Source organism: Oculina patagonica, chromosome 5 (assembly GCF_052425735.1).
Source record: "Oculina patagonica isolate OP01 chromosome 5, crgOcupat, whole genome shotgun sequence".
NCBI lineage: Eukaryota > Metazoa > Cnidaria > Anthozoa > Scleractinia > Oculinidae > Oculina > Oculina patagonica.
This window is the reverse complement of record NC_135762.1, coordinates 16,565,086-16,584,607: the sequence shown is the minus strand read 5'-3', so window position 1 is coordinate 16,584,607 and position 19,522 is coordinate 16,565,086. Positions and strand designations below refer to the sequence as shown.

The following is a 19,522-nucleotide window of genomic DNA, read 5'->3' as shown; positions in this document are numbered from 1 at the left end:
TAGAAGATTCGAATCGATCGCACACATCTTGCTAGCATCCTGCTCGTGATCTTGCCCGATCTTGCCCTCATTTTCCCGCCACTTTGCACTTTGCTACTTCTTGAGTCCGCTGACTTTAACGCCGACGGGCTCATGAAATAAAATATTGATAAACGAAAGGTCAAACGAAAGCAATCAAAATGGCGATCAAGAAGGATGTGTTGGTCTTTGTTCTAGGTATTACTTTCTCTTATAGCATTTTGATACGTTGTGACGCTGTAGAAGTTAATCTAGGAGGCACCTGGATCGTAACAAACGCAAATAAGAGCATTTCTATGCATGGAAATGTTCCCGGAAATGTCCACACAGCACTGTACAAGAATGGCACTATAAGGGATCCTTACTTCCGGTTTAATGATGTCAAATATCGATGGATAGCTTATGACAACTGGACATACACAAGGTCTTTGGAAGGTTTGGATATGTTTTATTCTCATTAACTGTTATTTGTTTGATGTGTCGATGATTTTTTAGCATTGTAGCTAACTTTTGTGCACTCTGTTAGCCTTCTTGTTTATTGTAAGTACATGTATGTAGACCTTTAATGGATCAAGATGAAAAGTGTATTTTAAAAAACTGAAATTAAACCTAGAATTGAAGTTCGTGTTTCAAAGGATATTCTTGCAGGGTTAGGGTGCAGAAAGTGAAGTAGAATTAAAGCATTGTTCACAGACTGTAATAATACTTAAATTATTTCCCTCAGACCTAGAAATTTTATTACATGTTCCTGTTCAGCCTCTGTCTGACTGTTTAATGCCCCTCATCCCTGAAAAAAGTAAATTCCAGGCAGATTAGGCCATCCCAATAAAATTTTTGGTTTCCCATTGCCCGACCGACCCATTTTTTTCGAAAAATAGAAAAAAATTCCAGTTTCACTAGTCAAAGAGGCAAGTACTTTAATTTACAAGCACACGATCTTGTTTTATTAACAACAATATTGGTGTGATGTGATATCCTTGACTTTTTCAAAGGCTATTTCGTGTCAAGCTAGGGAATTAACAATTATTCCAATATTCTCAGTGAGATCGACTGAAAGAAAATCTTTTGGTTCTGATCTCCTGGCTTCTTAAATAAACTCAAACCCCTTTAAAAGTCTTCATTGTTTTTTTTTGCCTGACCGACCGACCCACCCTCACAAGAGATGGGCGGATGGGAAATAAAACATTTTATTGGGATGGCCTTAACCTGGTTCCATCAAATTGAATGGAGGTTGTGGAGATTTAGCTATTAGCTTTAAAGGGACATAGTCAGCATTGTCACAATATTTTAAGTGATTTTTCTGAATACTTCCAAATTGAAGGAAACCTCAAAATAATAGTTGTGTAATGTAGGAAAACAACAAAGGAGTAATAAAAACCCGAAAATAACCAAGGATGGTTTCGTCTGACGAAGATTAAGACGGATTACGAACGACAAACTTGAAAAAACTTGCCAGTTTTTTTTAAAATGAGTTGTCCGTGACTGAGCTCCTTTAAAGTTCTTAGGTAGTAGGGCTGACTGTTCATGCATGCATGCCTTGAGCACATGTGAGAACTCCTTTACAACAAGAACAATAGGGCCAGACATGGCTAGGTTACAGGCACTAATTATATACATTACATCTCTAATCTTCTTATGATATGCTAATTCCCTATCCTCTTTGAATAGTAAAAGCGCCTGTTATATTATGGAGGCTAATAGATCTTTATGTCTCTACAATCTATTAATTTGTAGCCAAATAAGGGTTACTGTTATACAAGTTTCATCATGATCATATATTGACTTAATCTAATATAATAATCATTAACTTATCGTCCTTTCTGCCAGTTTCTGAAGACATCATATCAAAAACACAGATTCTTCTGGTTTTTGAAGGACTGGATACAGTTGCTATAATCCTGGTCAATAACATCAAAGTTGGCCAATCAACAAACATGTTCCACAGGTATATCTTTGACGTTAAGGGGGCTCTCAAGACTGGTTTGAACAAGATTGAAGTGCGCTTTACCTCAGCAATCTTGTATGCTAAAGGACAAGCTAATAAGTCTCCATATCGTGTACCACCAAAGTGTCCTGTCCCTGTACAACGTGGGGAGTGTCATGGAAATTTTATCAGAAAAGAACAGTGTTCATTTAGTTGGGTGAGCTGCGAGATCTTGTCTTATTTGAATTATCATTATTAGTATAAGGCAATTTTCCATTGACTGAAAATAGTCAGTGTAAAAATGTTTTATTCATGTGCAATTACAGAACAGAATACATAGGATTTGATTTTTTTGTTTTGCTGTCTGTCTGCAGAACTTTATTTTATGTATCTAATCTCCCAAACTAACTAACAAACCCCACCCCCCTCACCTACAGTCTTATATTAATGAGGGCTTTTTTTTAGTTTGCCATATGTAGTTTAATTATTCCCAAGAGTAAGTGTATGCATAGAATGTCACACAAACCTGCTTATTTTTGATATTACGAGAAAAAAAGAAATATTCTGCTTCCCTTTTCCAGGATTGGGGACCAGCCTTTGTTCCTCAAGGGATTTGGTATGTTTTTTGCTATTTAATTACAGTCAAAACAGGTCCAATGACAAAGTAATATATTCATTAATGGCAATTTAATGACAAAGTAATAAAACATTTATGGCAAGTTGATTTCATTATTTGCTTCAATGTTAAATTTTTCAAACAAAAGTTACTGCTTGCCCTATGGAGGCGTGGTGGCCTAATGGTTAGTGTGCTGGACTCTAGATCGGATCACGTGGTCTGGGTTCGAGCCATGGCCAGGGTCACTGGGAACACTGTGTTCTTGGGCAATTTAGACACTTTACTCTCACAGTGCCTCTCTTCACCCAAACCAGCTTCTAGTGAACTTGTGCTGGGGGCCTGTCCCTGTGATGGACCTGGGCTTGTGATGGACTAGCATCCTATCCAGGGGAGAGTAGAAATACTCCTAGTCACTTCTTGCTATAGAAACCAGGATAAGCTCTGGCCTGATGGGCCATTAGGCTCGTAGGCTCGTACACTCTTAAATGCTATGTCATAATAATATTGATCTTTTTGCTCTCTTTATTTCTTTTCTTTTTTTAATCTACAGGCGGAATGTCTCACTGCAGGCTTATGACTCAGCAGTTATAAGGGACATCACAGTTACACCTACTAAAGGTTCTTTCGCTGTACATGTACATCTTTAAAGAGTTCATTTGTTTGGCATTATTTTATTTAATGGCCACTAAACCAACTGAAAGTGTTAATGTTGCTGCAGATAATTTTTTTTCACATAATTTTGTGGGTAGTTGGCAGACAATTGCACTCACAAAACACCCGGTGAAATATTTTTCTCTGTGGCTAAGCTCCCCAGAGAGACCAATTCCTCATAATAAACAAGCTTGAGGAAATCTATCTTATTTTCCTGATATAAGTTTTATAAAGTATGTACAATTTTTATGTCAGAAAAAATTAATCCTTTGGATCATGAACTTACCCACGACAAACACCTCTTTCATAGTTGACATTGTAAGAGATTTTTTAGGCACCTTTTGAAGGGAATGTCTCTTTTGGGGGTCTGGTGACCTTTTTATTTAATTAATAGTTTTCAAAAATTACACGGTAATTGTGTGCCAAGTAAATGAGTTTCAGAAAATGTTTAAGGCCAACCTGGAGTTACCTTACGTTTCTATTTTTAATGTTCTGACATGCTACCTTTCAGGTTCTGTTAATGTTACATGGCAGTTGTCAGTGGCAGTGTTTATTGATGCAGCTGAAGATGGCGTGACTGGTACCCTGCTTCTGAGCCTTCCTCAGATGTCACGCTCTCAGAAACTTCCCATTAAACTGTCACATGGTTTAAAGAAAGTTTCTTTACCAGTAATGTCTTTTACATCTAAAGATGATGTAAAACCTTGGTGGCCTCAAGGATATGGAAAACCTAATCTTTACACTGTTAAGGTAATAATCATATTAATCACCAAAGTTACATATACTGTACTCTTGACAAAGTGGAACGTCTGTTTGAGAAGGGGTGGTGAGTGGTCCTTCCAAAAATATGTGTCTCGCAAAATTTTAGCCAAATTTCAGGGGTCTTGTTGTCTTGATTTTTTCTTTGACACCTTCTTGGAGTCTCAATTTCTTTTGCAAGGCAAAGAAGGTCTCAGGCTTGCAGAAAAGATATCAGTCTCACCATCTCGCAAAGTCTCGCTTTTACCATTTAACAACCTTATGAGAGTGGGTCAGGACTCTCCCACATTGACCAACCTGACTTTGTTGGCAAGATGCTAGTTTTGAGGTGGTCTATAAAAAAAACAAAGTCACTTTTTTTGAAACTGGAAATTAAAACAAAAAGAATGGAAAAGAGTACTTAGCTTTGTATATTTGCCCAAGAAAATGAATTATTGCCTATAAAACGGCAGCCACTCTTATTATGTGAACATTGACCATGATCAATGTTCATTTTACGAATTAAATTATTGGATTTGGTTGAACCTTGACCCAGGGGATTTACATCATTATGGAGCTTATTATCATATTGGAAAGTCCAGATAAAAATTTGTTACTGGTCATGTTAAATGAATGGCCAATAACAGGGTCACATAGCTTCTTTACTAGGCCAACTCGGGTCAGTCTGGAAAAAGGCTGGTATAATGCCCTCTGCTGCTCATAAAAATTATCAGTACATGTCACTTTAGAGAATATGAGGGGGCCATATGGGTAACCCTGAGACTGCTAAATGGGAGATCTGGGTACATGTTAGAACACCAGACTGCTAGACCTGGTGATAATCAATTGCCCTTATATTAAACAGGTAGTCTTTGTGAGCTCCTCTGGTGGAGAACAGTCAAGTGTCAGTCGAAACATGGGTTTCAGAAAAGTCAATCTTGTGCAGGAACCAATAAAGGATGCCCCAGGTTAGTAGTGCTGTATGTAAACCAACATCTGGTTAAAGGTTAAGTATCCCTATACCTTCCAAGGTTATCCAGACTCATAAAATTAAGTGACTAGAGGTCTTTCTACCCTCCCCTAGATGGAATGCTAGTGCATTGCAGGGTAAGCCCCTCTTCCCCAATAATGCCGGTACCTATTTCTATGGCTGGATGGAGAGAAGCACTGTGAGAGTTAAGTGCCTTACAGAAGACCACAATGCTCCTGCCCAGGGCTTAACCTAGAACAACTGATCTGGAGCCTTGCACACTAACCATGAGGTCCTGTCCCCTACCCTACATCTGAGCTATGTTAAACTATACAATGTATTGTGCAGCTTTTGTTATAAACGAATTGTGAGGCAAGTTGTGCAAAATCTTGCATAGTGTGACACTACTTTTATTATATACCTATATCAAGTGCCGATAGTCTTCAGTTTATAGTAAGGTCTGTGGCTGAGTTAATTTGAGCAAATCATCAGCATCTATTCTTTCATTTGAAGTCTTCAGCTTTTTATATACTTTCCATGCACATCTGAGTGGATTGTTCACCGCCGTAGTTATTGCTTCTGTTTCAGGACTCGGATTTCAATTTGAGATCAATGATTTACCAATATTTCTAAAGGGAGCCAATTGGATTCCAGCAGGTATACTCAAGTTAAGTTTAAAGTAGAGTTTTACCTATATTGTATTTTTTTTAATGACAATTACCAGTATGTTAAATTACCTGGTACATGTATCCATACCATAGGTCTGCAATGTGTACAAAGACCTGATGCTACCTAGCCCTCTGCAATATATGCATTGCGTGCCGGTATCACTTGGTAACTAGCTAGTTGATGGGGCGTGTGAAAGAATGTCCCTTTGATATTTTGGCTGATTTGAACTTTGTCAAAACAGCTCCAGGTTAATGTCTGCATGTGCAAACATTGGTGATTAATTCGTTACACTCGCCATTGCTTCATCTTTCATAAATAACACGCAAATATATATATATTTTGTAGCTTACATTGTCCACAGTCATCCAGTACTAGACATTTTTCCACGCATTGTGTGTGCAAATCTTTCCTTGAAGAGCTTTATTACAGTCGTTCCAGGAAGTTAAAACAGTTAAAATTGGCCATACAAAAGAAGGGAGTCTACTGACATATATATTACACATCTTCTTTATCAACACCTTTGCTTGTGGTTGCATTTGCTACCAGAGACTGCTCCTAACAGTATTTTTTACTGCTCACAAAATGATGTCAGTTATTTTGACTAAAGTTTGCAGTTCAATTTTGACAACCATTAAATAAAATTAAGAAACCTTTCCTTCAACCGCTTCGGTTCAAACTTCTGCTTGACACATTTATGGATTTCAGTAACAAAGCAACTGATTTTATTGCATAATTTCAAGTACTCTGTAAAAAGCCTTATTTTTTCCTGTCCAGATGCCTTTGAGGACCGTGTAACAAGTTCGGTTCTTAGGAATCTTCTCCAGTCAGCTGCAGATGCGAATATGAATGTTGTGAGGAACTGGGGAGGAGGGATCTATCAGCATGATGAATTCTACAACATAGCAGATGAATTAGGGTATGGTATTAAGAGTGCGTTGATAAGCAATGGATGATACAAAGTCATGTACAACGTATTATTCTGTCAGATATTTAGAAAGCACATTAGGTGTTTAATGACAGTTTTTATCCCAATTAACTCCTGATAAACCTCTTTAGCAGCAGGCTGAAATATCTTATGATTTAGATTGCATAGCTCAGCAGCCATTCTTACTAACGTAAAATTCCAATCCCGAGCCAATGTCTTGCGTTGGATAAAGTGAAAAGCAGCGAAACTTGAACAAATTTAGTTTAGTTTTTAATTAGTTTATGAAGTTTAAGGTATAAATTAACCTGTCCATTATTTTAAATACCGTATTGCACGTTATCTGTTATCAAACATCGGACTTTATATGTTAGCTGTTCAAATTCAAAACGGTGGTCAATAATGAGCAGCTGAGTTTACTAAAGGCAAGCGTTACGGTTAGCCACTGCTCTATACTGTCAGGTTTTCGTTTACAACCCCCAGCCTTAATCCACACACGATACCTACAACTGCATGATTATATGACTAGAAACACTTTCAACTTTTGCGTTGTAGATTACTTGTTTGGGAAGAATTTATGTTTGCTTGTGCCATGTACCCAGCAGATGAGGAATTCTTGAACTCAGTCAAAGACGAAGTGCGATATCAGGTAAATAACTCAGTTTCACTTCACTCCCCACTCCTCTCCCATAAGGCATTGTATAAAGTTATCTCTCGGTTTTGTGTGTACCGCAACTGATAAGAAACTCCCCTCTGTTTTTCTTCGTTTCTCAATCATCCAGTGGTGTTACCAATTAAGAAAACAATGGTCTCCAGCATTGCCCTCCACCAGCGAGTGCGCAAGATCTCTGGAAACCTGTGTTTTTTATTCTATTTTTTGTTTCCAGGTGCGACGCCTTCATCATCACCCATCAGTCATGCTGTGGAGTGGTAACAATGAAAACGAAGCAGCTTTGGCTGAAAACTGGTAAGCATTTCCTCATACGATAAAAATGTTAGAAATTTTCTCCTCCTTGACTGATATGCATAGCCAGCAGGGCAAGTTTCTGAAGTCTGTGAAGGATGTTATCCTTAAATAGGGTCATGGTTTAAGAACCTTCGCGGCACAACCCTTTCCGAAATTTATGGGTGTACCCCCCCGGGCCCCGCGGGGTTACAACTTCCATTAAAAAAGGGCTAAGGTTTGTTCCAGGCCCTGCGACGTAGGTTTTAGTACAAATTACAGTTCGTATAGCTTTGATGCATTGTATCTTGTCGTGTTAATTCCACAGGTACAACACGAGTTCCATGTTTAAGAGGTACACCAACGATTATGTCAAAGTAAGTTCTTTTTGTTAATTCAAAGTGTCCGTATTGCGTGTTTTAAAGTTAAAAAATAAGATCAAAAGTACGTGCAGGTGCAGTAATTCGATATTATTATTAGCTCACACGCGACCAACACTCGTTTTCACGGTTTTCACAGGTGTCCTCTTTAAGGGTTGTAAGCGTGCGTGGCAAATGTGAAAAGGAAGGAAGAAGGGAATTTGGGCACTAACGCAAGGCTAGAGCATGAAACGCGCTTCACGCTTTTTCTTTACGCGCGTGTAAGGTGTGAGTTCAGTGCGATTCAGTCGTAATTTTTAGCGTGATATCGACGGAGACGAAAACAACATCATCCTTTTTTATGAGACGTGTGCACATGCTCTGATACTAAATTTTTGTTCATTTTATCACGTTTCATAGAAATTCTAGCGATTTCGAGCTAACATTGCGCTAAAGCTTAGGCTGATGATTGCAGTGCGAGCGCGACAAATGTCGCAGTAGAAATCGTGAAAAATTGCACTAAAAATTAAATTGTCTGACTGTGTAAATGGACCTTTAGAGACTTATTTGAATGGTTTAGAGAGGTCTCCGACTGATTCAGCTGTTGTTTGTTCTTTATTTTTAAGCTTTACATTGACACAATTCGAGAGACGTTGGAGGAAGAAGATAAAAGCCGACCTTTTCTCTCCTCGTCTCCTTCAAACGGGGTTGACACAGAAAGGGAGGGGTGGGTAGCGAAAAAACCAGGAAGCCCTTACTGGGGAGATGGTAAGTATTTTTCAATGAAGGTAGAGTGATTAATAATTATAAAACTACTGTAATTTTTTGTTTTGGTCTTCTGGTTCATTATCATGTGTTCTTCTATTTTGGCTTGTTTCGTGGGTTATTATCAATAGTGCAACGTCCAAATAAAGTTCCACAAATTTAACCAATTGAATCGAGTCACGGCGCAGAAAGGATGTGTAAATTCTTAAACAGTGCTGCTCATTACAGTCAAACCTCGATTTAAAGTGCCAAGGGACTGTGGAAATTTTGGAACACTTAAATTTCGTAATGTTTAGCCCTTGCCCCAAAGCTTTTATGTCCAGGATTGACGACGTATGTATTGTTTACAAGTAATTCATGTTTGACGGGTTATTTGACATTCTCATTTTACTTCATAGTCGACAGAATTAACGTTCAATCCTGGATATACCTGCCAATCAGGAGCAAATCCAAAACCAATCTTAACTTGTCTTTTATACGTTTCCCGCGCTTGGCACCAGTTACATGTTTTTTTACCTGAGTTTTGATTGGCTATCACGATTTTTTTTCGTTTGCTGTGATTGGCCAGATCTGGCTCCTTTGCTTTCGGTTTTACCCAGTCATTGGAAAACCATTCGAGTTGAATTCGAACTATCAGGTGTCAAATCAAATCATTCTCCTTTTCTCTGCAGTGCATTTCTATGACTATAAGATGGATTGCTGGAATGTTAGTGGCTACCCTAAGCCTCGCTTTGCATCTGAGTATGGCTTCCAGTCCTACCCGTCTTTTGAAACCCTAGCTGAAGTGTCCATACAAGAGGACTGGTCCTACAACAGTGCTTTCATGGATCATCGCCAACATCACGGGGACGGTTAGTGTGATTATGTCATGTAACGAGCACATAATGTCCTTGACTGGAAACACAATTGCAAGTAGCAAAAACTAAGAATAACAGAAATAGTTTGAGTTATCTTAAGTACCTTTATTTCTGTTTTCGCTTACAGGGTAGGGAAGAGTGTCCGTATTACAGAGGTAGAGTTTGCATACGGTATGAATTTGGATGTCTTTCGGACCAAGTAAACTGTCCATATTGTGGAGGTCTCCGTAAGGAGAGGTACAAAGAGCAAATGTTGCTACTGATATATACTTACTTAGGCCCATCGCTCCAAATGGAGCATAGGCCATTGACAACACCTCGCCAGCGAGCTCGACCTTGGGCTTTTCGCACAGCTTCCTGCCAGGTGAAACTCATTAACTTTAGCTCTGCATCCGTGGCGCGTCGCCAGCTGTTTTGGGGGCGACCTCTACTTCTCTTCCCCTGGGGGTTCCAAGTCAGGGACTGGCGAGTGATGTTGCTTGGTTCTTTCTGCAGGGTATGGCCAATCCAGCCCCATTTTCTCTGTAGAATCTGCCTGCCTACTGGTTCTTGATCTCCTCGCTGCCACAGCTCCTCGTTGCGAATTTTCTCAGGCCACCAAATGTAAAAGATACGTCTCAGGCAACTGTTTATGAATGTTTGGATCTTCTGTAGTGCCTTTTTTTGTGCGTCTCCACGTCTCTGACCCATAGAGGAGAACCGATTGAACATTAGAATTGAAGATGCGAAGCTTGGTTTCAGTCCTGATTTCCTTGGACTTCCAGATGTTTTTGAGCATGTTAAATGCTGCCCTTGCCTTGCCAATTCTTGCTCCTACATCTACATCCGTACCTCCTCCCTTGTCAATAACACTGCCAAGGTATGCGAACGAGTCCACCTCCTCTAGCCGCTCTCCTCCTACTGTGATTGGATTCTCATTGATGGTGTTGATCCTCATGACCTTTGATTTACCCCTGTTGATCTTTAAACCAGCTCTTTCTGATGTTGCTGCCAATCCGGTGGTCTTACCCTGCATCTGGTCATGGTTATGTGAAAGGAGAGCCAGATCATCAGCGAAGTCTAAGTCCTCCAGCTGTGTCCAAGGGGTCCACTGAATCCCATTCCTCTTTCCCTCGGTGGTGGTTCTCATAATCCAGTCTATAACAAGAAGAAACATGAAAGGTGATAGTAAGCATCCTTGTCGGACACCAGTCCTGACGTTGAAGCAATCTGAGAGCTGGCCCCTATGCACCACTCTGCATGACATTCCCTCATAAGTTCGCTGAATGAGTGTTATGATCTTTTCTGGTATGCCATAGTGTTTCAGCAACTTCCACAGTGTTTCTCTATCCACACTATCAAAGGCCTTCTCATAATCAATAAAGTTGACGTAAAGAGCCGAGTTCCACTCCAGGGATTGCTCCACTATTATGCGAAGAGTGGCAATATGGTCTGTGCATGATCGTCCTGTCTAAAGCCAGTTGCTGGTGTCGTAGTTGGTTGTCAACTGCTGCTTTCATTCGTTCTAAAAGGATTCTGTTTAGGACTTTGCCTGGAACTGATAGAAGTGTGATTCCCCTGTAGTTACTACAGACCCTCAAGTCTCCTTTCTTTGGTAGTTTAATGAGAAGCCCTTCTTTCCAGTTCTTTGGAATCTCTTCCTCCTCCCAGATGTTTTCGAATAGCCTGTACAGAATTTCAGTGGAAGTGCCTATGTCAACCTTGAGAGCTTCTGCAGGAGCACTATCTGTCCCAGCTGCCTTACCATTCTTCAGTGCCTGGATTGTCTTTCTTATCTCTTGCCGTGATGGTTTAGCACAATTAATAGACAGCTCTGTCTCTGCTGGTGGTATATCTGGGGGTCTTCTGGGCCCGGTCTATTTAGGAGCGCGCTGAAATGCTCCACCCATCTCTTTAGCTGTTTGCCTGTTGATGTCAATGTTTTCCCCTGCTCGTCTTTAATTGGCTTGTCCGTCACTTGGTATCTAGCAGCGAGCTTCTTAGTTGTGTTGTAGAGCTCTTTCATGTGCCTCCGTGCTGCTGCTTCCTCTGCTTGCCTGGCTAGGTTGTCGATGTGGTTCCTCTTATCTCTCTTTATACACCTCCTCACCTCCTTGTGGGCCCTTGTGTACTGCTGCTGCGCTGCTGCCTTACTTGCTCTTGTTCTGATATATACGGACTGCTCTATTTTGTGTTCCTTTAGGGGGGGGGGGGGTAGGGTAGGTGGGAACGGCGAGAATAACCAGAAACAATTGGTGACTTTTCGAGAAGGAATAAAAGAATGAAATAATGGAGAGATAAGCATGACGTTAATTTTTCCCGTGAACGGCAAATCGTCTGCCGTTTGGCGTTTGTACGCGGAAATGAATAGTTCTGCGTTTCTCGTGAATGTAGGATTTTTCCCCCTATTTTTATAAGGGATTAATTTTATTATTTGTCTAAAAGGTAACAAAATGGAAGGCAAGCTCGCGTTTGTCGTTTGCCGTATAACGCTGTGCTTAATCTCTCTGATAACAGGTAAAACGTGGAGAATAATCTCCGAGTCGTTCGCGTATTTTACCACTGCGTGCCAACAAAACCTTCAGCTACACAGGTTATACCACTGTCACTTCATACTACAGAAATTAGGACAAGCACCGTCTCTGTGGGCTCCTGGGCTTCTTTGGTCTGAGCGGGGACATACTTACCATCTGTTTTGCACTGTAGGTAATGAACAAATGTTGGACCAAGCAAACAAGCACTTTAAACTGCCCAGCTCATCGAATCCCTTGAAGAACTTTATGGATACTCTCTTTATAATTCAGGTATTAGCACATTTCTTTTTTTGTCTCTTGTCCTTACAATCCAACCGAAAGTCAACTTAATTAGTGGTTGAAATCCTAAACAAAATCTTGATATGCCGTGGATGTGGTAGTCAATAAACACTGCACACTATCATGAAACGTATGGGAGGCGCGGTGGCCTAATGGTTGGTGCGCCGTACTCTGGATCGAGCGGTCCGGGTTTGAGCACTGGCCGGGGTCACTGTGTTGTGTTCTTGGGCAAGACACTTTACTCTCATAGTGCCTCTTTCCACCCAGGTTTATAAATGAGTACTTGCGACATAATGCTGGGAAGGGTATCCTGCGATGGACTAGCATCATTCCGGGGGGAATAGAACTATCCTAGCCGCTTACTGCTACGGAAACCGGAATAAGCTCCGGTAGTATGGGCTCCATGGCTCGAGGCTTCTCCTTTATTATCACGAAACGTCCTGGCTAACATTTGCGTGACATGCTACGTGTGACACCAGTGGATGTAGACGAACTGATATGAGTCACGTGAACGCCCGCTTTGAGGGGTCAAAACCTAAGTGATTTAACGCCTTTTTCCTGTCACAGGTGACTCAAGCTCAATGCATGAAGACAGAAACTGAACATTACAGGCGTTTGCAGAGTGAATTAGTACAGGTAAGGTTGGTTTAACTCTTATAGCTTATATAACGATATAGCTTATGTATGTGGGTCCTCGCCCCTTAGGGAAACAGGTAGTCATGCAGAAGGTAATTTCGATCATTTTTTCATAAACTCATTAACTGATTTATCAAGTTAAAACAAAGGAAATCAGAACCGTGACTAGCATAGATTTTTACGATTTTATTTCTCCGTTTTCTCCGTAGTTTTAGTTTCGATTGAGAAGATAAATCAAACACTCAAAATAGTGAATTCCAAGCACCTCGAAGTTCGTCCAAAATACTTCGCTGTGCGTCGTTTTTTAAGATGGCTCGTAATGGTTTAAACATGCCCGTCTTTGGTGTTCTTTCGCAGCTATACCAATTATGTTTAGGAAAATATTTTAGGACAAATTTGTAAAGGTTTTACCAATGAACAAGTTGAGGACATTGTGACGTCATAATGCGTTGCCATGGCAACGGCAAAAGAGATCAAAGATACCCTATTTTGGACCTTTTAAGACTAATAACTCAAAAGCTACCTGATGAAAGTTCTTGTTTTTGATACATTTTTTGTCTAACCGGATTCCGAGCTTTGTTATTTTTTCTTAAATTTAAGGTGGCTCTGGACCCTGCCAACAGAATTATTTCAAAATTTGTAACGTTAAAATGTATCAAAACAACAACTTTTACTGAGTAGTTTTAAAGTTATTAGTGACAAACGGTCAAAAATACGGTATCTGTGACCACTTTCGTCTTTGCCATCATGGCAACGAATTTTGACGTCACAGTGATTTCAATTTTTTTATTGGTAAAACCTTGACAAAGTTGTACTAAAAGTTTAACCTCAACATTACTGGTATAGCTGCAATAGAATGCCAATGACATGACGTGCAACCTTTAACTCTCTTCTCGGTGTTTGGAAATGCGATGAAACACTCTCCCTCGTATTGGATATATTACGTAAACGCATTTTTCTCAGTTAATTTGTTGCTTTTGGCAGGGTCAAGGAAAAACCATGGGCACAATTTACTGGCAGTAAGTAATTGTTTTTTTATGTAAATTAATGTAATTCCTAAAATGGGTTAAGTACCCAATATTACTAAAGTGACAAAGCACTTCAAGACAGATTATTTTAATTGCGCTGATATTCGTTTGATTAAATTCTTAAATGTCATGTTATTGATGACGTAGGGGGGGGGGGGGGGGGGGGGGGGGGGGGGGGGGGGGGGGGGGGGGGGGGGGGGGCCCCCCCCCCCCCCGGGGGCGGGCCCGCCCCCGGGGGTTTTTTTTGGTTTCCCTCCCCCCCCCGGGTTTTCCCCGGGTCCCCGGTTTTCCCCCCCCCCAAAAAAACACTACAAATCCAATTTACGAGCGGTAGCGTACTGATATGTAAAAAAAACTACCAATTTATCAGAGCGGTCCTGTGTTATTTAGCCAGACATGTGTAGTTAAGGCTCTTGTGTCTATAGAAAAATCAAGTCACTTATTGTGGCACGGTACATTATTTACAGCATATAATGAGCCACTTCTACACATTATACGCGAGGTCTCACGCGGCCCTTCATATTACATTAATTTCAGCAGCAACAAGATTTCTCTTTCAGTTTATATTTGCTTACTATACAGTCATATAAACTAAAAGTTTTCTCTCCCCTTTGAATCCAAGTCTTCCATGCTGAACAGCCAAGTTATCCAACACTAACAAATCACCTTTCTTCCATTTAAATCCCACTGCGCATTGCCACGTTGTTGCCAACATGTGTTGTAGTACTACAGGTTCAATATCGCTTCCATCCCCGTAATACGTGTGATGAGGCTGTTTGTGGTCGGGGATTTCAGCACGCTCAGGGAATAACTGGTAGTACTGGCCATTTAAAGACGTTGCCTGGTTAAACCAGATCTTCTCTCCAGTCTTCGGGCGATGTATACAGGCGGGTCTGGTTTGCCAGAAGTATAAATCCCCGTTAGGATCCCATGTGATGTTGTTACCTTGCTCTTTTGCTCGTGCTTCCGCGACCTATAAAGATAAAAATGCAACGTATGCATTTTTTGGCAAATCTTCGTTGAAGTGTTCGTAGAGTTGCCGAGTCTTGTTACCCAATCAAAACATAGCTCGAGCGCTCGAACGTACTCCGACGACTCACGCCAACGTGATAGGAGTCACGTCAGGGTGATGAATATATAATAATAATAATAATAATAATAATAATAATAATAATAATAATAATAATAATAATAATAATAATAATAATAATAATAATAATAAAAATCGAAACAAGCCGAATGTGGGGCATGAGAACGGAAACGATACCAGTTATCATTGGAGCACTTGGAGCTATCAAAAAGGGACTAGAGAGTTATATTGGAAGAATCCCCGGCCAAATAAGCATCAGTGAACTACAGAAGATAACCTTGCTGGGTACAGCGCATATTTTGAGGAGGGTGTTGTCAAGCTTAAAACTGGCTACCCTTTGGTGCCCCAGGACCATGGTTTGGTCTCGGCGCTAAGGACTTTAAGCAAACATTACGTAAGGAACATAATAATAATAATAATAATAATAATAATAATAATAATAATAATAATAATAATAATAATAATAATAATAATAATAATAAAAAAAAAAAAAAAATAATAATAATAATAATAATAATAATAATAATAATAATGTATATGATGTTTTTTTTATCTATTTTGCTGCATATTTGTGTTCTCGAAGATATAAGCTTCTGTCAGCATCTCTGAATTCGAAAGGAAATAAAGTTGATGTATTTATTGATGTTTGTCACAGGGGTCACGCCAGCGTGAAAGAATGTGTCATATTGCTAGCAAAAACTATAAAAGATCTATGTATGAATAGTAATGTAATGCCACTGATGCCCTTTCTAAGTACCCGCCCACCACTAAAGGGATAATCAGTAATCAACTGGCCTGCCTACCTGTCTATCATCCGTGTCAAACACGTGCTGCCAGTTCATGTACTTATCATTGGATTTGTCAGGTACATATCTCACGTATCGCACTTGTTTCTCTTCAAACCTTCGCACAACTTCAGGATCCAGTTTGGAGAGAAGTTCGCTGTTTTTAATCAAAGGTGTTTCACCGCCACAGCCATCAGCAGGTTCTTTCAGGCAGAAAAAGAAAATCTGTGGGTGAGGAGGGTAGTATCAATTAGTAACATTTTTAAGTTACTTCCAGTATCAAACCCACTGCCTTTTAATGTCTTAAATTTCTATTAGCAAGAGGTGATAAAGCTGTTTGCTTTATCCTCTATTGCTTCAAGTTCTACCCATGGAAGATTTCCGGTTTCTTCTTTTTTCTTCGTGATTGCAGAATTTTTACATTGTAAAACGCCTTATCTTTCTCATTTCATTTACCGAGCTTATAATTTCTATACATAGGACGCTTTCGACATTGTCGATCCTAAAAGTATGCGGGACACGGTTTACATATGACTCTAGAATTAATGGCCCAGCTCGCCACGATTCTCGCTGTGGCTCAGTGGTTAGAGCGTCCGACGGATGGTCGTGGGAGCTGGATTTTTTTCTTTGTTTTAGGCACACGGCAATGGAAATTTTCTTCTTTTCCAGCCTTATATTCTGTTCCCTCGGATCATTTTTTCGTTTTTAATTCCATCATTTTTCATTCAAGAATTTTTACGTTTTTTCAAAGTTTACCTTGGAGGGATAGACTTTAGCATAAGACATTTCGTTGTGTGGATCAATAGTAATCTCATCAGGATCATCGTTGGCAGTGTAAGTTCCTACACTTTTGTCGATTTCTTGTCGGAATGATGTACCACCTTCGTAAGTCATACGTTTCCAAGGTATCTCCTTTGCAATAGTAGAAAAGTCCTGCGCAGTTTGAGCTGGCAGATTGCGGAATAATATGGCGGGATGTTGTGCATGGTTCTTCTCTACGTACTCCATACATTTTGCTGTCAACTCGGCGAGGGAGGACTGGTGCGGGTTGTTAACTTGCACGCCGTGCGGAAATGACTCTCTTGGCTCTCCAAGGAATTCTGGGAAACCTTCGCCTGTTGAACCAACAGTAAACGGCCTGTCCTTGAGCCTCGACTTGAATTTAGTCACCAGCTCCTCTCTGGGTAGTGGCTGAAAAACACTGCTGGCGGTTGGACTTGCCTGTGTTGAATGACGGCAAATAATGTTTATGACATGGGCCTTGCTGGTTCCGGGAATACTGCACCTGGAAATTCTTGAGAAAGGTGCGCGAAGCCACAGAAGGCAAGCTGCCATATCCTGTAAAGGAGATAAATGATACGAGAATGCGTTTAAACCACAGCCATTCAATTTAAACAAGCTAGCCGAGTGCACTGAAGCTATTTAAGGGGTGTTATCATGAGTTAATCGGATAGTCTTTTTCAAAATCTATCGTTGTGTCAAGAAAAAAATTGCTGTAAACTAAATACAATTAGCTCTCCCAACAATTCACTTAATATCATCACGTTGATGTTCTTGGTGAAAAGGTAGTTATACAGTCATTATTTTGGAACCGTTTTGCCTTGAAATAATACAACAAAATCCCCGTGATAGAGCTCCATTAAGGTCAATTCATAAGTGTGTGACGCCACGTCATTTACATAGCTTACTTTCATTGTCACGGTAAACTGTATATTTGTATTCAATTGATTTGCGAGAAACATGCACTTGTAGTTTTAGTGTGAATAAAATGACCGCTCTCCCAGGAAAGTTGTAAAGGTGAGACAAAAGCGAAGAAAACATTATAGAAACATGTTTCGTGCAAACCAATCTAAAGTTGAACAGCGTGACAAAGACGACACTCGAGCTCTGTTCTCCAGCTGCCCTCAGATGCAAATAAATTTATAGAAGCTCTTAGTTTTTAATATAGCCCCAAAACGCAGTTTGTTTGGCAAGCCCACCAGCAGGTTTTCTGCGTTTTCAACGGTTTTTAAAATGTCGCAGTTTCTTAGTATAACATTCCCCTATATTTATCGTAATGTTACCAGCCCGATGCATTGAAGCATAACAGCATCAACATTCATTAATAGCTGTTATCGGCGTAGAATAGTAATGAATTGTTCCAAATCTTTCGGCTAACGGCAAGCCCAGTAAGTTCCTTCTAGGGAAACTTTGAACCCATTATATATGTTTTGCAGACGATATTAAAGCTGCTGGGAATTTATTCACACTTCACCAACATTCTAAATTATAAACAAGAAGAATTCATCCCTGTTAAGTTCAGTGAATTCATGAGATCTAAGGATATTAACATGAACACAGAACACGTTAATTTTTTGACTACTTAAAAGTTTTACCTTTGTTATGTGCTCGATATACCGTCAATACCTTCGAACAATCTTACCTGTCTTAGCCCTTACCTGTCTTAGCTACAATCCTAGACAAAAATCCATGGGACACTTAAAGAAATAGTGCTCAGTGACCATTCCCTTTGCATTAAGAACGCATTGTTTAATTTTCCGAGCCCCCCTTTCCCCCCAAAACAATGTTGAGATATTGTCCCACGGTATGATGGATAGAAACCAACATTGAATTGGGGGTGGGGAGGGGGAGGTCAATTTTTCGTCGAAGTGGTTAAGTGTCCCAGGACTTTTGTCTAGGATTGTATTTGTGAGCTCGGTACTGAACTCGCTATTTTTGGCTATAATGCGATTGCACATGTATTATTTCAATGAAATATCAACGGTTTTAATGCAAATGTAGGTCCACGGCATAAAAGACGTGACACGTGACATCAGAAAATAAGGGGGGGAGGGGTGGGTGAATTATTAAAAAAAAGGCCAGAGAAGCAGGACTTATTTGGATTTGTGGTCGCTCTAACTGTATCTTTGTATAAAGAGGACAGTGTTTTGTGACAAAATCGATTAACTCATCACTTTTTGAACAGATTCGAGTCAATAGGGATCAATATATCGCCTTCATCAGACATGAGGACTATGTCGGAAAGCCCCCAAAACGATATCTTTATCGCAACAAAACAAACTTGACAGGGTTTCTACAGCGATTTTTCTTCTCAAACAGGCAAATCTCTTTTTTGGTCATTGAAAAGAAACCATTCTTTTGGCTGTTAATAATTGAACATGTCTGTTCAGCTGAAATTTGACACGAAGATAAGTGCCACTGTTCTGTTGTAATCATGAGATAATGAGATACGCTAACATTTCTCACAACAGTACTCGCCACTGTTTTCCGCTTTTTTATGCCCTAGCTCAGAAATATATGCGTGAAACGCAGCTAAACCGATTGAATATTCAAATAGAAACCCTTTATGAAGTATTCATAAACGATGCTAAACGTTTTGCTCAATTTCTCACAGTACTCGGTGAACAAGCGTTGAGATAAATAATATATGCTAATTATTCTACTCTTGGTTTACGAGTGAGTACTGTTAAAAAAGTGATTAAACGAAGAACCAGTTACAACTATCGAACGTCATGGCATTGAATACACTATTCTTGATATGCTGAGATGAAAACCCAATGAAAATGAGCACGTTCTAAATATTTTAGCTCAAAGAATCATGCGAGTACTGTTGCGTTTCCGGTCGAGCACTGTTCAGGGTACTTACAGTTCTGAGAGGAAATATGATGGTTTTGAACACTTAGGCGCTGTTTCTTGGCAAAGAATAATAAAGATGGAAAGCAATAACGATCCCTGACATTAGTGTACCATGTTATACTG

The 19,522-nt window shown here is 40.0% G+C and overlaps 2 protein-coding genes across 4 annotated transcripts in view; one reads left to right on the top strand and one right to left on the bottom strand.

Annotated features, from left to right (window-relative positions):
• Nucleotides 1–31: 31 nt before the first annotated feature.
• LOC144653019 (beta-mannosidase-like) overlaps nucleotides 32–19,522 on the top strand; it is a 39,935-nt gene continuing 20,444 nt past the window's right edge. The window contains exons 1-16 of the mRNA XM_078512922.1: nucleotides 32–453; nucleotides 1,846–2,159; nucleotides 2,524–2,558; nucleotides 3,109–3,176; nucleotides 3,721–3,959; nucleotides 4,813–4,915; nucleotides 5,506–5,574; nucleotides 6,361–6,502; nucleotides 7,064–7,157; nucleotides 7,396–7,475; nucleotides 7,780–7,828; nucleotides 8,437–8,578; nucleotides 9,247–9,426; nucleotides 12,118–12,215; nucleotides 12,792–12,860; nucleotides 13,845–13,879. Coding sequence (XP_078369048.1) covers nucleotides 180–453; nucleotides 1,846–2,159; nucleotides 2,524–2,558; nucleotides 3,109–3,176; nucleotides 3,721–3,959; nucleotides 4,813–4,915; nucleotides 5,506–5,574; nucleotides 6,361–6,502; nucleotides 7,064–7,157; nucleotides 7,396–7,475; nucleotides 7,780–7,828; nucleotides 8,437–8,578; nucleotides 9,247–9,426; nucleotides 12,118–12,215; nucleotides 12,792–12,860; nucleotides 13,845–13,879 — 1,991 coding nt within the window. The 5' untranslated portion in view covers nucleotides 32–179. The remainder of the gene's footprint in view (nucleotides 454–1,845; nucleotides 2,160–2,523; nucleotides 2,559–3,108; nucleotides 3,177–3,720; nucleotides 3,960–4,812; nucleotides 4,916–5,505; nucleotides 5,575–6,360; nucleotides 6,503–7,063; nucleotides 7,158–7,395; nucleotides 7,476–7,779; nucleotides 7,829–8,436; nucleotides 8,579–9,246; nucleotides 9,427–12,117; nucleotides 12,216–12,791; nucleotides 12,861–13,844; nucleotides 13,880–19,522) is intronic.
• On the bottom strand, nucleotides 14,269–18,185 carry LOC144653029 (dapdiamide synthesis protein DdaC-like). Of its 3 annotated transcripts, none has more exons than XM_078512938.1 (4): nucleotides 18,139–18,185; nucleotides 16,520–17,101; nucleotides 15,782–15,988; nucleotides 14,269–14,861 (listed from the first exon to the last, which is right to left on the bottom strand). In XM_078512938.1, exons 2-4 carry the CDS (start codon nucleotides 17,096–17,098, stop codon nucleotides 14,463–14,465), a joined length of 1,185 nt encoding a protein of 394 aa, XP_078369064.1. In that variant the 5' UTR covers nucleotides 17,099–17,101; nucleotides 18,139–18,185; the 3' UTR covers nucleotides 14,269–14,462. The 3 variants fall into 3 exon arrangements, with proteins under 3 accessions (XP_078369064.1, XP_078369065.1, XP_078369066.1); XM_078512939.1 differs by having other exon boundaries at nucleotides 16,520–18,024; nucleotides 18,139–18,158; XM_078512940.1 differs by lacking the exon at nucleotides 18,139–18,185 and having other exon boundaries at nucleotides 16,520–18,028.